Below are 22817 nucleotides of genomic sequence, written 5' to 3'. Positions count from 1 at the left end.
CCCAGTCAAACTATTTTTGAGTTGAAAGAGCCTGGAGAACTCACCTAATCCAACTACTCTATAAATGGGCAAACCGAGGCCAAAAGGAAGTGATTTGCCAAGCAAAGAATATCAGGAACAAAAGAGGAATATGACCTTTTGGATACTAAAGGGAAATACTAAAAGCTAGAAAATTACAAACGCCAATGGAGAGAGGAGTAAATCACACAAACCTCAATACACGATACACAGCAAATATGAGACAGAGTGGGAACAAAAGCACACCACCACTAAGTTTCTTTGCAAATATATTTTAATTCCTAACACAGAGCCAGGACCTGTTGTGGAGAATGGAGATAAACTGCTCACACGGGACAAGTCTAGCATAGCTTTAAACTATAGAGTGTACACATAACAGCTAAAATAATAAAATATCCAAAAAGGTGAACCAACCCCAAACATTCACCAACTGATGAATGGATAAATAAAATGCAGTATAGCTATATGCGGGAATATTATTCAGCAATAAAAAAGAACAAAATATTGATACATGCTACAATACAGATAAACCACAAAACATGCTAAATACAAGGAGCAAGACACAAAAGATCACGTACTGGTATTCCATTAATATGAAATGTCCAGAAAAAGCAAATCTAGAGAAAGATTAGTGGCTGCCTGGGGCTAGGAGTACAAATACGGACTAATTGTAAATGGGATAGAGGTATCTTTACTAGGGTGGCAGAAATGTTCTAAAACTGATTTATGGGGATGGTTGCACATCTAAGTAAATTTACTAAAAATCATTCACGTGTACACTTAAAATGTGTGAATTTTATGGTATGTAAATTATATCCTGAATAAAGTTGTTTAATGAAAATAAGAAAAATCAAGTCTCTTTAAGGCTGAATTACAAAGTTTTCTCCTTTTCATCACAATGGTGAATCTTCCCAGAGGACTAGAGTACTAACAGTAACATCACTCCTCTCACACAGATTATTAGCCCTTGTCATGTCTCTATTTCCCTAGTTCTGGAACCTCAGACCCAAGAGTTCAAAAAAAAATAAGCAAAAGCCCAAACAAACAACTCCTCATAATAATGGCAAATGACTCAGCCCAAACCTCCTGCTGAAAACAAATAAAAATGCTGTATAAAGTGTTTTAAAAATTCCCTTAAAAGAAGCAAACTATTGACGAGATTGTAAAGAACTACAAACCAAAAACTAATGAAAATAATAACCCTAGGTAAATAAATAGCACTGAAACTAATTTTTGTCCCGAGGGCTTTTTGGCAATCCTGTTAAAGTGAAGGGGGCAGTAGTTTAAAGGACACTAAGCTAGGGCCCCAAAGGGCTCTATCCTCAGAGTTACGGTGAAGCAGAAGTACACCATGTCTCAACTTCCATGAGACCACAAGGAAAAGTGCCTTGGCATAAAGTAGAAGGGGAGTAGGAGGGAGAACAAGTCCTGGAGAAATTGTGACTTGGGGCTGGCCCGGTGGCGCCAGCGGTTAAGTGCGCACGCTCAGCTGCAGTGGCCCAGGGTTCGCAGGTTCGGATCCCGGGGATGCACGGACTCACCGCTTGGCAAGCCGTGCTTGTGGCGGCATCCGATATGAAGTGGAGGAAGATGGGCATGGATGTTAGCCCAAAGCCAGTCTTCCTCAGCAAAAAGAGGAAGATTGGCAGATGTTAGCTCAGGGCCGATCCTCCTCACAAAAAAAAAAAAAAAAAAAAAAAAAAGTTGTGACTGGTCCTCTTGTGGATTTGCAGCCCTGTGGGCCAAGATAATTCAAACCCCCATAAGAAAGTTAATTAATGTAATTAATACATCATGTTGATAGAATAAAAGAAATAAAAAAGAATGATTATCTCAATAGACACAGAAAAAAACATCTGACAAACTAAACAAACTAGGTATAGAAGGCAACTTTGGCAATCGGAAAAGCCAACTATCAAAATCACAGCTAACACCATAGTTAATGGTGAAAGACTGGATGCTTGCCCCATAAGATCAGGAATAAGACGAGGATGTCTGTTCACTCCACTTATCCGCAACACTGCACTGGAGGCTCTAGCTAGGGCAATTAGGCAAGAAAAAGAAATGAGGCATCCAGATTAGAAGGGATGAAGTAAAACTATCTCTATAGCTGATAACATGATCATGTACATAGAAAAACCTGAAGAATTCACAATAAAACAACTAGAGATAAAAAATGAGTTCAGCAAGCTTGCAACATACAAGATCAATATACAAAAATCAACCATATTTCTATATACTTGCAATAGGCAATCCAAGAATAAAATTAAGAAAACAATTTCATCACCAGACTGAAGAGCTTCTGTAAGGCAAAGGAAACCAGGAACAAAATGAAAAGGACAACCCAACAACTGGGAGAAAATACTTGCAAATCATATATCTATCTCACAACAGGTTAATTACCAAATATATAAAGAACTCATACAACTTAACCACAAAAAAACAAACAACCTGATCAAAAAATGGGCAAAGGACGTGAACGGACATTTTTCCAAAAAAGATACACAAATGGCCAACAGGCACATAAAAAGATGTTTAACATCACTAATTATTAGGGAAATGCAAATCAAAACTATAAGGAGATATCACCTTACACCTGTCAGAGTGGCTATAATTAACAACACAAAAAATAACAAATGCTGGAGAGGATGTGGAGAAAAGAGAACCTTCATATACTGCTGGTGGGAATGCAAAGTCTGGTGCAGCCACCATGGAAAACAGTAAGGAGATTTCTCAAAAAATTAAAAATAGAAATACCATACGATCCAGCTATCCCGCTACTGGCATTATAAATGAAATTGTTTTCTTTTTTTCCAACTCGAAATCAATAACGCAAAGAGATTTATGTACCCCTTGGTTCACTGCAACATTATTCACAATAGCCAAGATGTGGGAGCAACCCAAGTGCCCACTGACTGATGAATGGATAAAGAAGATGTGGGGGGTGTGCGTGTGTATATATACACAATTGAATACTACTCAGCCATAAAAAAAGACAAAATCCTCCCATGTGCAACAACATGGATGGACCTTGAGGGTATTCTGTGAAATAAGCCAGACAGAGAAAGACAAACACTGTATGATTTCACACATGTGTGGAAGATAAACTAAGACAGGGACAAAGAGAACTGATCAGTGGTTACCAGAGGGGAAGGGGGTTGGGGGTGGGGGGGTGGGGTGGAAGGGGTAAAAGGGCATACATATATGGTGTCAGATAAAAATTAGACTATTGGTGGTGAGCACAATGCAGTCTATACAGAAACTGATAAATAATAATGTACACCTGAAATTACACAATATAATAAACCATTATGACCTCAATAAAATAATTTTTAAAAAAGAAAACAATTTCATTTATAATGGCATCAAGAAAGAATAAAATACTTAGGAATAAATTGAACAAAAGAAGCACAAGACTGGTACACTGAAAACTACAAAACATCATTAAAAGAGATGAAGGCCATCCCTTGTTCATAGTTTGGAAAACTTAATATTGTTACAATGTTAACACTGCCCAAACTGACCTACAGATTCAGCACAATCCCTTTCAAAATCCCAGCTGGCCTCTTTTTACAGACATTGACAAGCTGGTCTTAACAGGGAAATACAAAAGATCCAGAAAACCCAAAACAATCTTGTAAAAGGACAAAGTTGGAGGACTTGCACTTTTCAATTTCAAAGCTACAATAATTAATAACTACAAAGATGGAGTAATTAAGACTATGGTACTGGCATAAAGATATATATATATATCTGTTGATATATATACATATCAACAGAAAAGAATTAAGAGCCCAGAAAGAAACCCTCATATTTATGGTCAAATAATTTTCAACCAGGGTACCAAGATCATTCAACAGGGAAGGAATATCTTTTTCCCTCAAATATGACTCCGAAAGCACAAGCAACCTAAGAAAAAACAGACAAACTAGACTTCATCAAAATTAAAAACGGTTGTGCTTCAAAATAGATAATCAAGAATGTAAAAGGTAGGGCCGGCCCTGTGGCTTAGCGGTTAAGTGCGCATGCTCCGCTGCTGGCGGCCCGGGTTCGGATCCCGGGCATGCACCGACGCACTGCTTCTCCAGCCATGCTGAGGCCGCGTCCCACATACAGCAACTAGAAGGATGTGCAACTATAACATACAACTATCTACTGGGGCTTTGGGGAAAAAAAAAAAAAAAAGGAGGAGGATTGGCAATAGATGTTAGCTCAGAGCCGGTCTTCCTCAGCAAAAAGAGGAGGATTAGCATGGATGTTAGCTCAGGGCTGATCTTCCTCACACAAAAATAAATAAATAAATAAATAAAATAAATTAAAAAAAAAAGAATGTAAAAGGTAAACCCGTAAAATGGGAGAAAATATTTGCAAATCATATCTAATAATAGACTTATATCTAGACCATGTAAAGAATTCTTACAATTCAATAATATGATGACAAATAGCCCAATTAAAAAATAGGCAAAGGATCTAGACAGATAATTCCCCAAGGAAGATTTACAACTGATTATGAAAAAAGCATGAAAAGATGCTCAACATCATTAGCCATCAGGGAAATGCAAATCAAAACCACAATAATGAGATATCACTTGACACCGACTAGGACAGCTATATCAAATAGTGAGCGTGAAGATGTGGAGAAACTGGAACCCTCATACATTTCTAATGGGAATGTAAAACAGTAAAACATCTTTGCAAAACATTCTGGCAGTTCCTCAAAAATTATACACATACATATACATATACCAAATGACCCAGCAATTCCACTACTGGGTATATACCCAGTAGAAATGAAAACATATCCACACAAAACACTGCACACAAATGTTCATAACAGCATTATTCATAAAGGCCAAAAAGTGGAAACAACCCAAATGTCTTATCAACTGATGAAAGAATAAATGAAATATGGTTTATTCATACCACGGAATAGTATTTGGCATTAAAAAGACAAGAACCAAGAGTGACAACAGCAAGACGGCAGAACAGGAAGTCCTCACACTATTTCCCTCACAGAGACGCCAATTAACGATATATGCATCAAAATACCTTTATGAGTACTCTAGAAATCAGTTAATAAGTTGCAGTACCCCAGACAAGTTGCAAAGCAAAGAACAATAGCATTGAAATGGGATAAAAGAGCCAATTCACTTAATCTGAGATTGCCACTCCCAAAGCAAGCACAGCTGAGCTCCCCTTCAAGGCTCCTTGAGGGAGCAGGACAAGCATGTGTCCAACACTCTAGTTTTTCAGAGGGTTACCCGAGGGACTGGTTCCTGTCTAACCTGAGTGTGAGCACTACCAGAATCTACATAGTTTGGATTCCTAGGAGCTGCTAAAAACAAGGGAGAGAGTGGGCAGCATGCTGCAGAACCAGAGGGCCTGCAAAGAGGCAGAGCCAGAATAGCTCGGTGAGATGGGGAGAAGGCACTGAACTCAGGGCTTCTCTCTATAGAGGAAGGGAAAAGAGTAGAGCCAGTATTTGGCAATCTGGATTTTTGGAGAACAGTCCAAGAGACTAGTATCTGTCTAGCCTGCTTCTGGGAGCTGATGGGGAGCCCACAAGCTTTGGATACCTGGGGACCACTGAGAATGAGAGTGGGGAAGCTTGTTGCAGTAGCACCAGCAAACCTGTAGTACTGCAGAAAAACACTAGAGGGGGGAAGAGATTACAAACTCCTGAAAAAGAAATGGACAAACCTCTCTAATCAGGAAATTACACACAAGCCTAGAGAAGACCACCCTCCAAAAAAGGTTCCAGAGGTTCCCAAAATCTCTAGCCAAGCTGACTGGTAAAAATCTTCCCCTGTATCAAGTCAGTCCATAAAGACTGGAAGAAGTAGTTGTTTATTCAAAAGCATAAAACTCAGCAAAAAAAAAAAAAAAAAAAAAAAAAAAAATCACAAAATACATGAAGAAACAAGGAAATATGGCCCAATCAAAGGACCAAAATAAATTTCCAGAAACCAACAACAAAGTAACAGAGATCTATGAATTATCAGACAAAGAAATCAAAATAATTGTTGTAAAGAAGCTCAACAAGAGAACAGAGATAACTAAAAGAAATCAGGAAAACAGTTAACACGAACAAATGAGCATATCAACAAAGAGAAAGAAAGAGAATGAAACTATAAAAAAGAACTAAACAGAAATTCTGGATCTAAAGAACATAACTGAATTGAAAAACTCACTAGAAAAATTCAACAGCAGACTTAATCAAGCACAGGATAGAACCAGTAAACTTGAAGACAAGTCATTTGAAATTATCAAGTCAGAGGAGCAAAAAGAATACAGAAAAGCCAAGCATAAGGGACTTATGGAACCCATCAAGCAGACCAATACACACATTATGGGAGTTCCAAAAGGAAGACAGAGAGAAAAGGACAAAGAGCTTATCTGAATAAATAATGACCAAAAAATTCCTAAATCTGAGGAAGGAAATGGACATATAAATTCAGAAGCTCAAGATCTCCAACCAGGGTGAACCCAAGAGGCCCACACTGAAGACACATTATAATCAAACTGTCAAAAGACAAAGACAGAGAATCTTGAAAGCAGCAAGAAAAGCAACTAGTCAAGGACAAGGGAGCTCATATTACATTACCAGTGGATTTCTCAGCAGAAATCTTACAGGCCAGAAGGGAGTGAAATGATATATTCAAAGTGCTAAAATAAAAAAAATGCCAACCAAGAATACTATTATCTGGCAAAACTGCCTTTCAAAAATAAAGGTGAAATAAACTTTCTAAAATAAACAAAACTGAGTTCATAACCACTAGACCTGCCTTATAAGAAATGCTTACAGGAGTCCTGCAAGTTGAAACAAACGGATGTTAGACAGCAACACCAAAGCACATAAAAATATAAAAATAGCTGATAAAGCTAAATATATTGACAAATACAATACTGTAATACTACAGTGGTGGTGCATAAAGCACTTTTAAGTCTGGTATACAATTTAAAAGACAAAAGCATTAAAAAATAACTATAAAACTATGTTAATGAATACATAATATATAAAGATGTAATTGTGACATCAATAACAAAGTGGGAGTGGGGAGATGTAAAAGAGTAGAGTTTTTGTATGTGATTGAAGTTACATTATTATCAGCTTAAAATAGATTGTTATAACTACAAGATGTTTTATGTAAGCCCCACGGTAACCACAAAGAAAATGCCTGTAGGAGATACACAAAATGAGAAAGGAATCAAAGTATGTCAATACAAAAAAAAGGAAAAAAGAAATACAGAGGAAGGTTACAAGAGAGGAAAAGAGAGAAAAATTAATTAGCTGCAAGACAGAAAACAAAAAAATGGCAAAAATAAGTCCTTCTCTGTGAATAATAACTTTAAATGTAAATGAATTAAATTCCTCAGTCAAAAGACAGAGTGGCTAAATGGATTAAAAAAAACAAGATACAACTATATTCTGTCTACAAGATACATCACCTTAGATGTAAAGATACACATAGGCTGAAATTGAAAGGATGAAAAAAGATATTACATGAAAATGAGAGCAGAGGTAGCCACACTTCGTTTTGACTCAGGTCTATTTTGTCTATCACAAGAGACAAATAAAGATATTATATAATGATAAAAGGGTCAATTCACCAGGAATATGAACAATTATATACATATTTTAGAAGATAACAATAATAAATATACATGTACATAACATCAGAGCACCCAAATATATGAAGTAAACACTGACAGAATTGACAGGAGAAATAGAGAGTAAAACAGTAATAGCAAAGTTTAATACCCAGCTGTCAATAATGGGTAGAACAACCAGACAGAAGATCAAAATGAAAACAGAGAACTTGAACATCTCCATAGGCCAAGTGGACCTAAAAGACACATACAGAACACTCCACATTACAGCAGCAGAATACACATTCTTCTCAAGCACACTTGGAACATTTTCCAGGATAGATCATATAATAAACCACAAACAAGTCTTAACAAACTTAAGACTGAAATCACACCAAGTATCTTTTCCAATCACAATGGAATGAAACTAGAAATCAACAGCAGTGGAAAACTGGAAAATTCACAAATACATGGAAATGAACATACTCTTGAACAACCAATAAGTCAGAGAAGAAATACCAAGAAAAATTAGCAAATATCTGGAGACAAATGAAAACAAAACCACAATATACCAAAACTTACAAGATGAAGCAAAGGAAGTACTAAGAGGGAAGTTTATAGCAGGAAGCACCTACATTAAGAAAAAAGATGTCAAATCAACAACCTAACTTTACACCTCAAGGAACAAGAAAAACAAAAACAAACTAAACCCAAAATTAGCAGAAGGAAGTAATAAATATTAGAGCAGAAATAAACAAAATAGGGGCCGGGCCAGTGGCTTAGCGGTTAAGTGCATGCACTCCGCTCCCGGGCGCACACCGACACACTGCTTGTCTAGCCGTGCTGAGGCGGCGTCCCACATACAGCAACTAGAAAGATGTGCAACTATGACATACAACTATCTACTGGGGCCTTGGGGAGAAAAAGGGAAAAAAAGGAAAAGGATTGGCAATGGATGCTAGCTCAGGGCCGGTCTTCCTCAGCAAAAAGAGGAGGATTGGCATGGATGTTAGCTCAGGGCTGATCTTCCTCACAAAAAAAAAAAGAAACAAACAAAATAGAGAATAAAAAATATATATCAAAACTAAAAGTTGAGTCTCTGAAAAGATCAACAAAATTGATAAAACCTTAGCCAGATTCAGGAAAAAAAAAAAAAACAGAAGACCACAAACAAAACCAGAAATTAAAGAGGAGACATTTCAACTGATGCCAAAGAAACAGAGTATTATAAGAGACTACTATGAACAATTATACGTCAACAAACTGAATAACCTAAAAGAAATGGATAAATTTCTAGAAACATACAATCCACCAAGACTGAATCATGAATAAATAGAAAATCTGAACCAGTAAGCAGTCATCAAAAACCTCCCAAGAAAGAAAAGCCCAGGACCAGATGGCTTCACTGAAGAAATCTACCAAGCATATAAAAAAATTTGCTAAACCTTCTCAAATTCTTCAAAAAACTGAAGAGAAGGGAACATTTCCAAACTCATTTTATGAGGTGACCATTACTCTGATACCAAAGCCAGACAAATACACTAAAAAAAAAAGACAGACCAATATTCTTTATGAACATTGAGGCAAAAAATCCTCAACACATATTAGCAAACTGAATTCAACAGAAGCACGTTAAACGGATTATACACCATGACTAAGTGGGATTCATTCCTGGGATGGAAAGACGGTTCAACATATAAAAATCAACAAATGTAATACAATACATTAACAGAATGAAGAAAATCACATGATCATCTCAGCTGATGCAGAAAAGGCTTGACAATATTCAACACTTTTTCCTGATAAAAACACTCAACAAACCGGAATAGAAGGAAATTATCTAAACATAATAAAGGTCATGTATGAAAATCCCACAGCTAACATGATATTCTATGGTGAAATACTGAAAGCGTTTTCTCTTAGATCAGGAACAAGGCTAGAATACTCACTCTTGCCACTTGATTTAACACACAGTACTGGAAGTCCAAGAGGGAGCAATTAGGCAAGAATTAGAAATAAAAGGCATCCAAATTGGAAAGAAAAAAGCAAAATGATCTCTGTTCAAAGATGACATAATCTTATATGTGGAAAACCCTAAAGATTCCACAAAAAAACTATAAGAATTAATAAATGAATTCTGTAATGTTGCAGAATACAAAAATCAACATTCAAAAATCAGTTGCAATTTTATACACTAATAATGAACAATTCATAAAGGAAATTAAGAAAACAGTCGCATTTATAGTGGCATAAAAAAATAATAAAATACTTAGGAATAAACTTAACCAAGGACATGAAAGAGTTGTGCACTGAAAACTACAAAACATTGCTGAAAGAAATTAATGATACAAATAAATGGAAAGATAACCCATGTTTATGGATTGGAAGACTTAATATAGTCAAAATGTCCATACTACCCAAAAGCCATCTTCAGATGCACTGCAATCCCTATCAAAATCCCAATGGCATTTTTTTTCTGAAATAGAAAAAAAAAAAATCCTAAAATTCACATGGAATCTCAAAGGACCCCAAATAGCCAAAACAACCTTGACACCTTGACAAAGAAGAACAAAGATGAAGGCCTCACACATTCTGATTTCAAAACATATTACAAAGCTACAGTAATCCAAACAATGTATTGCCATAAAGACAGATATAAAGATCAATAGAACAGAATAGAGAGCCCAGAAATAAACCCTTATATGTATAGTCAAATTATCTTTGACAAAAGGTGCTAAGACTACACAATGGGGAAAAGATAATCTCTTCAATAAATGATGCTAGGAAAAGTGGATATCCACATGCAAAAGAATGAAGATGGATCCTTATCTTACACCATATACAAAAATTAACTCAAAATGGATCAAACACCTAAATCTAAGACCTGCAACTATAAAACTCCTAGAGAGAAAACATAAGGAAAAAGATTCATGACTTTGGAATGAGCAATGATTTCTTTGATATGACACCAAAAGCAGAGACAACAAAAACAAAAACAGACAAACCGGACTACATCAAACTTAAAAATTTTTGCACAGCAAAGGAAACAAAAGAGTGAAAAGACAACCTACAGAATGAGAGAAAATATTTGCAAACCTTGTATCAGATAAGGGGTGATTATCCAGAATAAAAAACTCCTACAACTCTATAAGAAAAAAATAAAAAACCAATGCAAAAATGGGCAAAGAACTTGAACAGACACTTCTTCAAAGAAGATATACAAATGGCCAACAAGCATATGAAAAGATACTGAACATCACTAACTGAATCAGGGAAATGCAAATCAAAAGTACAAAGAGATATCATCTCACACCTGTTAGGATGGCCACTATCAAAAAATAAAATAAAAGTAAGTGTTGGCGAGAATGTGGAGAAATTGAAACCCTAGTGCACTGTTGGTAGGATTGTAAAAGGGTGCAATCTCTACAGAAAACAGCATGGAGGTTCCTCAAAAAATTAAAAATAGAATTATCATATGACCTAGCAATCTCACTTCTGGGTATACATCTAAAAGAACTGAAAACACAAACTCAAAAAGATATTTGCACACTCATGTTCAACACAGCATTATTCACAATAGCCAACATATGGAAGCAACCTAAATGTCCAATCCTAAACGTCCACTGACAGAGGAATGGATTAAAAAAATGTGATATGTACATACAATAGACTATTATTTAGCTTCAAAAGAGAGGGAAATCCTGTCATATACTAGAACATGGATGAACCTTGAGGACATTATGCTGAGTGAAATAATCCAATCACAAAAAGACAAATACTGCATGATTCCATTTATATGAGATGTCTAAAGTAATCAAACTCATAGAAACAGAAAGAGGAATGGTGGTTGCCAGGGCTTGGGGGAAGAAGGAAATGGGGAGTTGCTGTTCAATGGGTATAGAGTTTCACACAAGCAAGATGAAGAAGTTCTAGAGATCTGTTATACAACAATGTGTGTATCATTAATACCGTAATGTACACTTTAAACTTGCTCAGAGAATAAATTTGTGTTTCTAGCACAATAAAACTAAAGCATTGATACATGCTAAGTAAAAAAACCACACGCAAAAGTACCACATGTGGATGATTCCATTTATATGAAATGTACAGAATAGGCAAATCTATAGATTAGGGAGAAATGAAGGAAGACTGATAAAGGGTACGAGGTTTCTTTCCAAGGTGATGCAAATGTTCCAAAACTGATCATGTTGATGGTTGCACAAGTCTGTGAATATACTAAAAACCACTGAAGTATAAACTTTAAAAAAAAAAGGTGAATTTTGGGGCCGGCCGGGTGGTATAGTGGTTAAGTTCACGTGCTCCACTTCAGTGGACCAGGATTAGCAGGTTCAGATCCCAGGTGCAGACCTATGCACTGCTTATCAAGACATGCTGTGGCAGGCGTCCCACATAAAATAGAGGAAGATGGGCACAGACGTTAGCTCAAGGCTAATCTTCCTCACCAAAAAAAAAAAAAAAGGTGAATTTTATGGTATGTGAATTCTATGTTAATAAAGCTGTTAAAAAACAGAATCTACTATGGTAAACAACTTTGAGAAATCTTATGTTTAAGGATAGTCAGTTTTATCCTCAATAAATACAATTTATAATATCTTGAAAGACTTCTGCTATTTTCCTTCTGCTTTTAAGGTAGGATACTTTCATACTTCAGGGTTTTATTTATTCTCAAACTTCATTCCAGAAGGGATGTAAGACACCTAAGGCCTTCAAATAAGTACTACAGAACAATTTCACTTTTTCAAGAGTACATGTCCCTTTTGTCTACATAACAGGTGGACCTTCCTTAAGTTGTGGTCAAAGGAAGCTTAACATTCAATAAAATCTATTTGCTTTCTATACACTAACAATGGGATTTCGATCTTAGGTTCAGAGCCTCTCAATTACCTACAATACCAGATTGAGTCCCAAAAATTTCATAGATTTAAAAAGGTAGGGAATAGGGATCAGAAACAAAATATTCTTGCGATTTATTAAAAACAAAAAGAAAAAAAAAGCTTCTGTTAAAACAATTTCTGAAAGTATATGGAAACCTGGTCCTCAAAATTCAGACCCTTCTACACGAAACTCTTTCTTCACTTCAAGTGATAATCCTTCCTTCCCAATTTACACTTAGTCCTCCCATTAAAACAGACCAACTTCAGAAGGGCATCATTATCATCACTTCCTCTAATCCTTTTCTGTCAGTCAGGAGTCCTTACCTGGTTCAGGGAGCTCAGGCTGGGGAGTCAAACTGGGAATTCCTGGCTCCTTTTCCATCTCCACAATGCTGGCACTGGATTTATCACAAACATTCAAGCGTGGCCCAACTGAATCTAAGTGGCCAGCATGATTTGGATCGGTCAGCGCACCCTCTAGTATGTTCGTTGAAGGAGGAGGTCTATGCTCTGGGAACTCATCCTTCTTCTTTACAGGGTCAGCAGAAAGCAAGACCCCAAAGGCACCCTTAGAGTTTTCTTTCTCCCTAAATCTGTTAGTGCGCTTGCGAGGTTTAGTGCGCCTTTGGTTTAAACGCTGCCATCGCTTTTTAGGCACCGCTTGATTTACACCATTGGGTTCATCATTCTCGCTGTTCATTTCAGAGTCTAGCTCTGGGCCTTTTCTGTTTTCAAAAGAGGAGCCTATTTCAGGAATTTTATCAGAGTCAGACTTGTTGACTTTGTTATCAAAATGAACATCTGAAAAATGGGCACTGTCTTCATTTGTTAAATGGCCCATTAACTGAAGGGGTTCTTTTTTACCAGGGTCTTCTGCCCCACCTCTTGAGGAGCCTTTCTCTGAACCCCCACTCTCTCTGTCTACCTGCAGTGCAGTCTCAAGAGTCACAGGTGGAAGCTGGTTCAGTTTTCTTTTGCGCTCTGTCTTGAAGGCTTTACGGTTCACTGTGTTCTTTCCCATCTGGGCTGAAAAACCATCTCGCAATTTGGCTGATGGCTTCGATCGCCCGCAGCTGCGCCTAGTAACACAGTTGGAACGACTTTTGCCAGAAGCAGCGAGGTCTCTTCTGTCGGACACTAAGCCAGGTAGGGAGGCACACAATTCCCCAGACAGTGCAGAGTCACCCCCACTCGGGCTAGGACGGATTGGGTCCTGAGTGCCATCTTCATTTTTTTCTGAAATGTGAGAGGAGCCTCCTGAAACCAAGACCTTAGATGCCCCAACAGGACTACTGGTAGAACAGTCCCCAAGACCGGGACTCCGATAGGAGACCAAGTTTTGAGCAGTCATCAACCGTTGCTCCTTGGTCTTACTATCATGCATATCTTTCAACATCATTAGTAATGTACTGAATTTGTAGTCTGGTTCAATAGGTATATGATTCTGACTAGAGGCAGAAGAAAAAAGTAATGGTTTTGATGGCTTTGATGTTCCAGAGTCACTGACATCTTCACTTAAGGATCTATAAGAGAGCTCCTTCAACTCTGACAGAACGTGTTTTACCACTGCTGTTTCAATGTCACTTGAATCCCTGGTTTTCTCATGCATGTTACTCAGTAGTTTTAGTCCATCCACTTTCCCGCTTTTGGAAATGCTAGCCAAAGGAGAGCCTTTGGTATCAGAAGAGCAGCATTTCAAACTGCAGTCCTCATTTGTAACTGGAGGTTCCACCACAACTGGATTTTCTTTATGTTTGCATTTTATACTTCGGATCTTGGGTGGTTTGCTTTTTGAATGTAAGAGAGCTTGATTTGTAGCGCCCCCCTTTATTAGTGAGTTCTCAATGGAAATGCTTGATGGTGTGTTGAATTTTGGAGAGAGATTATCATTTCTAAAATCCGATTGAGGTTTGCGGACAAGAGTGGACACTTTAAGATCAGAGAGATTAACCTGAGATGTCTCAGTTCCAAGCTCTACTGTCTTAGTACAATCCGTTAAGTGGTCAGTATGTGAGTTAGTAATGAGGGACTTCTGCTTTGCTTTTACCTTAGTGTTTGTGGCAGGATACCGAGAATACTTTATCTTTTCATTTTTCTGCACAGAGAACATGTTCTCTGTTCTATCAAAAGCATCAGTAATTTCAAGGACACTATTATCAGACTCTGAACTATGATCTATGGGATCCAGGTCACTGCTTCCATCATCAGAAGTGGTACAGATACTAATAGAATCACTTCGTTTTTCTTCATCACCTGCTCCAATATAGCAGAGCTGCACTTTTGAATTGCATACCAGACCTCGTTGGAGTTTCTTCTTCTCCCCAGAACGTTTCGAGATCAAGGCACCCTCAGACAAGCCCAGTAAAGAGTCACAATTTGAAGTCTCAAATTCTTTCTTTGCAGTGTTTTTCGCACAAGAAGAAAACAGGAAACTTCCTGGGGCAGTGCTGGACCCTGTGAGGCTGTTTGCTATCCGGGAAAGTTCATTAGAGGCCTGCTTATCAGATACATCCCCAGAAATAAAGTTGAGGCCAAGGTTCTCCGGAATCTTTCCCCTCCGTTCTTCCTTATGTGCTTCAAATTGCATGTGGCCCTTTTTCACACTAGTCCTTTTTGGATTATCAGAGCTCTTTCTGGCTCGAGACTTAGCACAAGGCTTTTCTTTCTCATCTCCAGAGTGTTCAGAGTCAAAAGCCAGAGATTTTAAGCAGCCATTAAGCAACAGGTCATGTTCTGATTCGGGATCATTTGTACAATCCTCAAATGGCATATCCTCCTCACTGTCCAACTTAACCGAACTGGTGACACATTTTCGGTTCTTCGACCCTTTGGGAACATCATACTGTTCAGCAAGACCAACACTGGCTTCCCATTTACTCAGAATTTTCTGAGGAACCTTAAATTTAAAGGAGAAAAAGATTATCACTTATCAAAGAAATAGGAGAGGGAACAGGGAGATGACCAGTGAATACCTCTCAAATCAGAAGCTTTTCGAAGCCTTGTTGCACTTCTTCAAAGCCCCCTTTTATGGGACTGGCCAAATAGTTAGCACTCACAGCTCACCCAGAGCTTAACTAATGGGGATTCCTCAACAGTACTTCTACCAATAAGATCTTTCATTAGGAGAAAGATGGATCCTATAAATCCTCCATTCTCCCTGTCTTTATAAGCACAAAGGAGTGGACCATAACTTAGATTACAATACTACATTACTAATCAACATTACATTACTAAATCAAGGAATAACCAGATCCTTCCTACTTACCTCTCTACACCTTAGAATAAAGATATATTTTCTTCCTGACTTATGAAGGCCAAGCACTTGCTCAGTTGCATAAAAGAGAAAGCAAAAGGCTAACGAAGCTAAATATGGAAAAATGAGGACAGGAGAAACGAGTGGGTCAGGTCTGCCCGAGGAGACCTTAAATTTAACCTCTAGTTGTCACTAGGCATTTTGCTAGTCAAGATTCTTCTATACATGTTACAGACAATCTGGATTATAACCAAGCAATCTTCTGATCATATAGAACAGAGACACCAAAACACTCTGGATCTAACAAATTACATATGCTCTTTTCTTGATTCTTCATAGCATGAGGACATTGAGGCTCTGGAAATATACCTAATTTCCCAGACTCTTTTTTCTCTCCTTGGCTTCATAAAACAGATATTAGTCAAGGTTCTAACTATCAGTTAGTGTTGACAAATACTTTAATACTTGTGAAAGGGATGTTCTGCTGAGCATGTAAAAATTCAGGTCACTAGATGGTAGCCTCCTCTTATAAAGCAATAAACTGATCAGCTGGTTTACTTTACACACAAACACGCACCCACTAATTCTCATGACTGTGACCAGAGTGAATCAATTTCCCAAAACCTGAAAACCCTAGCAAACTCCTCTGAAATGCCAAAATTTTATTTGGCCAACTTTAACACAAAACATCAAGCAAATGAAACAAAAACATAATGTTCTTTATTAAAATGTAACCAGGTTTAAAACTGCAACCTTAAGCATTAACAACCACACACAAAAACCAAAATAACACAAAAATGTTTAAAGGCTTATCTTTCTCATTTTTAAGAGAAATAATCCAGAGAGTAAAAAGTAGAATATTTCATTTTGATGATCATTTTATTCTTACATAAGATATAACCAAAGAAGATTGGTAATGCCGTTTTGTACTGTCACATCTAAGTGACATGGCAAAAATTAGCTGAAATCATTTCTCAAAAGACTGAGTATAAATATTTGGAAGGCTAGCCCATCTCATCCCTGCAAAAAACCTTGTTTTCTACCTATTTTCTCACAAATATCCTACTACCAAAGGAAATAACTTATATTTCAAAAATATAATACTTCTTCCTTCCCGCCTTCCTGCCCACCCCCAAGAAGATAATTTGAGAGGTGTTTGGTTGGTTCTTTGTTTTTTACCTTATGCCTATATCCTTTTTCTTTCTGCTTCCCTCTTCTCCTAAGGACAGGCAGTTCTTCAAATTGATGTCTGCCTTCAAACATGACGATTGCTTTTCCAGCCACCCAGGCTCTCTCAGAAGGGTCTCCGAAAGCTTCCACGTAGTACTGTCGATAGGGCCTCCGGTTGGAAACTACATAAGGATAAGAACCACTGTCATTACTATAAAAAGATGATTCTTCATCATTAAGAGAACAGCCACACCACTGTTGCCAAAAATGCCTCTATTTACCAAAAAAATCAACAAGCTAAAAACCTAGAGAATAAAAAACTCTTAAGTCAGAAAGAAGAAAAATTTCAAATATGCAATTCATGTGGCAAGAAAATACTTAAGAGTTTATGAAAGAACTCAATGTTTTGGTCTGTTGATATGCTATATATTCCAAACCAATTGGAGGTTGATTAGCTAATCACAGAACAAATTAATATAGCAACCAACTAAGTTCCTTTTACCATCAATCTACAAAGTCTTACACCCTCCTTACCAGAAAATACAAAGGGCATATAATAAGCTGAAGCACCACAAACATAATAATCAACAAGAACTAACCACCAAACTCTAAAAACACTATGCTAAAATATAAGGAGGAAGAAATGCTTCAACCTCATACCATGTATGATCTACTAATATTTATGGAGTAGCTGCTCTGGGCCAGGCAGTCCACTAGGTCCTCTGAGTGGATTCTTCACAATAACCATCTCATTAAGAAGTAAGTACTATGATCCCCATTTTATAGACACAGTAAGTCCAAGGACTTCAGAGAGGGCAAGTGCAGAGCGAAACACTGGCTTTTCAGAGAAAGTGAAACTTGATATTTCAAAATGCAGAAATTAAAAAAAGAAAAAGGGAATCCCAACAGCAACAAAAACAAAACCAAAAAATCCAGTTATTCAACAGTTTTCTTGGTTGTCCAAAGTTCTATGCATACAATTACCAAAAATAAAACAATACAAATCTCATTCAGAGAAAATTATAATCAAATTTATCTAGTTTACGTATCTTCCATAAACTTAGTAATTTTTCGTACCAGTAAAAAATGTCACAAGAGAAATATAGTCAGTGCTACACAAGGTTTAATGATTTGTCTCTTTTTAGAAAAGGAAATCATCTCATATAAAACTTCACTTGAACTCACATCTAATTCCCTTAAAACAGCCATATCCTATTTCAGAACACAAAAAAAAAAACCAAACATCTCTTTAAAGAAATAAAAACAGCCTACTTCCTTCAGAATGAAAAAAAAGAAAGAAAAGAAGAAAAAGAAAGAGGAGGAGAGATTTATAAACTGAACTTTAGAACAAGTATAAGCAGCTGTGAATACTTTCAAAACTCCTTTCTCTGCACCAATTGGAAGAGTAGTCAAAATGTCAACTAAATTTCAATGGCAGCCTCTTTATAAATGCTAATTTCAAAACTATACAATCAAAGAATGCAAAGTACCCATGAGCTCTCATAAACTTTAGTTGAAATGGTTTTCTCATAAAACATAGCTTAATAATAAAATTACAACCTGGTTAAATTGTTTTTTAGTCTATTTTAAAAACAAGTTGTGTGAAAAAACTGAACTTAGTCTCTCTACATACTAAATTAAATCCTTCAATAGAAACAATCTATAAAGGCGGATTAAAATTGGCAAAATATATATGTACCTGTATAGAGGTTCTTCAAGTCAATTTGAGAAGTAAATCATTCTCTCATAAATAAGTAAATTCAACTAATACAGACAGAACACTTATGATGTATCAGCACTATACAGAGGATAGAAAAGAACTCACCACCTGGTGAGCAATAGACAAATAAATTATGGTAAAAGAGCAAGATAATTGCAATAATATAAACATTCACTTTTTAAAAATAACACTAAAAAGTGGACATCATTAATTGGAGGATAAATGGGACACCTGAGCAGAATATTTAAAGGTAAACAGTTTTACAAGAGGAGAATTCCAGTATGAGGGTCCAGAACCCTCAAAGGCATGAATGAATAAAACAAACAAAACAGCTGGGAACTACAAGTAGTTCAGAATGCTAAATCATAAAATGGAAGGAAAGGGAAACGAAGCAGGTAAGCAGTGGCCAGAGCTGAAAGAGCTTGGATTACAGGTTAAGAGCTTGACCGTTATCCTGTTGGCAATGAGAAACCTCATTTAAAATGTGGAACCACAGGCTCAGTTTTGCATTTTAGAAAGATGAATTTCCTCGACCTCTGAATAACAGATTTAAGAGGAAACAGAGAGGAAACTCAGTAGATCAGAGATTACCAAAATAGTGCACACGTGAGATGACTAGAACCTAAACTAAAGTAGTAGCAATGGGAATTAAAAGAACAAAATTTGAAAGATGTTTTTTAAAAGCAAATCAAAAGGCCTTGACATATAAATCAGACAGAAAAGATATCTGAACACCAATGTTCATATTCATAGCAGCATTATTCACAACAGCCAAAAAGCGGAAACAACTCAAAAGTCCATTCAAGGATGAACGGGTGAACAAAATGCGGTCTATACACACAAGGGAATATTACTGAGCCTTAAAAATGAATGAAATACTGACATGTAATACAACGTGGATGAAACTTAAAGACATTATACTAAGTGAAATAAACTAGACACAAATGGACACAGATTGTATGATTCTACTTATATGAAGTACCTAGAACAGTCAAATTCATAGGGAAAGAAAGTAGAATAGTGGTTAACAGGGGCTGGAGGTTATTGTTAACTGCGTGGAGTTTCAGTTTAGGAATATGAAAACATTTTGGAGATGGATAGTGGTAACAACTGCAGCACAACAATGTGAATGTACTTAATACCACTAAACTGTACACTCAAAAATGGATAAAGTGGGGGGCCGGCCCATTGGCACAAGTGGTTAAGTGCGCGCACTCTGCTGCAGCGGCCCGGGGTTCGCCGGTTTGGATCCCGGGGGTGCACCGACACACCGCTTGTCAAGCCATGCTGTGGCAGCGTCCCATATAAAGTGGAGGAAGATGCGCATGGATCTTAGCCCAGGGCCAGTCTTCCTCAGCAAAAAAAGAGGAGGATTGGCAGATGTTACCTCAGGGCTGATCTTCATCACAAAAAAAAAAAAGAAAAAGGATAAAATGGTAAATCTGTTATGTATATTTTACCACAATAAAAAAAAGTCAAGGGGCCAGCCCCATGGTGTAGTGGTTAAGGACAGTGCACTCCGCTTCAGCTGCCCAGGTTCGCAGGTTCCGATCCCGGGCACGGACCAACATCACTCATCAGCCATGCTGGGACAGCAACGCACATATAAAGTGGAGGAAGACTGGAACAATGTTAGCTCAGGGCTAATCTTCCTCAGCAAAAAAAAAGGTCATATAACAAGTTAGTGAGGATGTGGAGACATCAGAACCCTCACCCACTCCTGGTGAGAATGTAAAATGGTGCAGCAGCTTTTCAAAACAGTGTGGCAGTCCCTCAAAAAGCTAAACAGAGTTACCATTTGAGCCAGCAATTCTTCTCCTGGGTATATACACAAAAGACATGAAAACATATGTCCACACAAAAATTTATACATGAATATTCACAGCAGTACTATTCATAATAACCAAAAGTCGGCTATTACTCATTAATCCAAATGTCCATTGACTGATGAATTCATAAATAAAATGTAATCTTATCCATACAATAGAATACTACTCAACATAAAAAGGAATGAAGCATTGATACATGGACAGACTTTGAGCACATGATGCTAAGTGAAAGAAGTAGTCACAAAGTAACACACATTACATGATTCCATTTATATCAAATGTCCAAAAGAGGCAAATCTATAGCGGACAGAAAGTAGATTACTGATTGCTTAGGACAAAGGGGTATGAAGGGGTGAAAAGACTTGGGGGAGGGTAGCTAAAGAGCATAGTGTTTCTTTTGGGGATGATGAAAATGTCCTAAAATTGACTGTCCTGGTGGTTACACAACTTTGTGAGTATACCAAAAACCACTGCATTGTATACTTTAAAGGGGTGAATTGTATGTTTTGTGAGTTATATCTCAATAAAGCTATTTAAAAAAGAAAAAAGAACTTGATGGTATAGGGCACAAAAAGGAAGAAAAGGATGACTCCTGGGTATTTGGTTTGGGTAACTAAGTGGCAGTGATCTAGTCACTAAGGCAGGAGATGAAGGAGAAAGTACTGGTTTGAGGAGGAAAATATTAGGTCAGTATTATTAATATTAAACAAGTTGAGCTCAAGTGCCTAAAGGACACCTCAGTGAAAGCTTCAAGAACAGAGTTGGGCATGCAGATTTGAAGCCTGGGGAAACACTAGCACTGTGGATGTGAATTCGGTTTACTGATGACAGTCAAAACTCAGAGGTAATAAGACTGCCATTCAAGAAGGATGGAAAAGGTTATAAGGTTAGGGGGAAAAAAAAAGAAAAGAATTACCAACATTTAAAGGCAAGGTAGAAGAGGATCCAGCAAAGGAGAATAAAGAGAATTAGATGAAAATAGCAACTATTATACCAAGAGAACATGAAAATCAAGGACTAGAAGGAAAAGGAAGTGTTTTCCTGTACCAAACACCCATAAAATTAAAAACTAGTATCCATTCAATTACCAGGTCACTAATAACACTGCTTAGAGCAAGCTTAGGGAAATAAAAAGAGTGAATGGGAGATTTTAGTGCATTCAGAAATGGGTGGCACATCTGGAAGTGGAGAAAGTCAACAATTCCTGCAAGCACGATTATGAGCGAAGGTGACAGCCGCCAGAGGAAGGCAGAGTCATAGGTAGGGTTTTTAGGGCAATAGGTTTATTCAAATATTACTTTCTTTCAGTACTTTAGAGCCTCACTAATTCTTTGCTCTAGTAAACCAAGTTAAGAAGAATGCTTTTAAAAACCATTATTAGGGGCTGGCCCGGTGGTGCAAGCGGTTAAGTGCACGTGCTCTGCTACGGCAGCCTGGGGTTCGCCGGTTCAGATCCCGGGCGCGCACCGACGTTACCGCTTGTCGGGCCATGCTGTGGCGGTGTCCCATATAAAGTGGAGGAAGATGGGCACGGATGTTAGCCCAGAGCCAGTCTTCCTCAGCAAAAAAGAGGAGGATTGGCATTGGATGTTAGTTCAGGGCTGGCCTTCCTCACAAAAAAACAAAATAAAATAAAAACTATTATTAAATAATGTTCAAGTGGAAATCTTTAAAGGAAAACAATGCAAACTGAATACTCAAATTTAGTTTTGCTCCCTTCTGAAACCCCACTAAAAAACCAGTAAAAGCAGTTTTTAAAAGGAATAAATACAAAGGACAGGAAAAAAAACAATAAAAATTTGCAAAAGTTGAAAGTCAGATGGTGATAAGAGTTAAAGAGAGTTGAATGACGGGCCAGCTCTGAGAAAAAGTAGGAAGCAATCTGATATACCCCCAGATTACTTTGCAATGGATACCCTAGAAGTAGAAGTATAGAAAGGTCTAAAAAACAAGATTGGCTGAAAGTCTGTTGAAGATGAAGTTACAGTATTTCCAGGTCAAGATGAAGAACTGAATAAACACTTCCAAATTCATTCCCCTCCTAATCTCCACTAAAGCTACAGTAAGGAGATTTTCAAGACATAAGCCCATTAAGGACAGGGAGAACAAGAGAGGACAGCTGAGTGTAATTACATGGCTATTCAGGTATGCTACACAGTTTTGGAAGCTGGGAAGCACACGGATAAGTATTATGGTAACTAATTTAATAGATCCAAGAATACCAAATTGTAAGTCATCAGTGAGCAAAGCCAAGAACCAACTGTATCTACACCCCGCAGGCTCAAAAGGCCCAGGAACTGGCAACACCTGGTACCTCTGGAGTTTGGGAGGACAAAATAGAG

At 37.4% G+C, this 22817-nt stretch overlaps 1 protein-coding gene across 8 annotated transcripts in view; it reads right to left on the bottom strand.

Moving 5' to 3' along the window:
- Window positions 1-22817, bottom strand: part of NSD1 (nuclear receptor binding SET domain protein 1) — a 163458-nt gene that overhangs the window by 65927 nt on the left and 74714 nt on the right. For all 8 annotated transcript variants that reach the window (XM_058546782.1, XM_058546816.1, XM_058546799.1 and 5 more), the window contains 2 exons: window positions 16936-17108; window positions 12828-15399 (listed from right to left, as the gene is read on the bottom strand). In XM_058546782.1, coding sequence (XP_058402765.1) covers window positions 12828-15399; window positions 16936-17108 — 2745 coding nt within the window. The remainder of the gene's footprint in view (window positions 1-12827; window positions 15400-16935; window positions 17109-22817) is intronic.

Source organism: Diceros bicornis, chromosome 1 (assembly GCF_020826845.1).
Source record: "Diceros bicornis minor isolate mBicDic1 chromosome 1, mDicBic1.mat.cur, whole genome shotgun sequence".
In the NCBI taxonomy this organism is placed as follows: domain Eukaryota; kingdom Metazoa; phylum Chordata; class Mammalia; order Perissodactyla; family Rhinocerotidae; genus Diceros; species Diceros bicornis.
The sequence above is the reverse complement of the archived record's forward strand: the minus strand, read 5'-3'. Positions and strand labels throughout refer to the sequence as shown.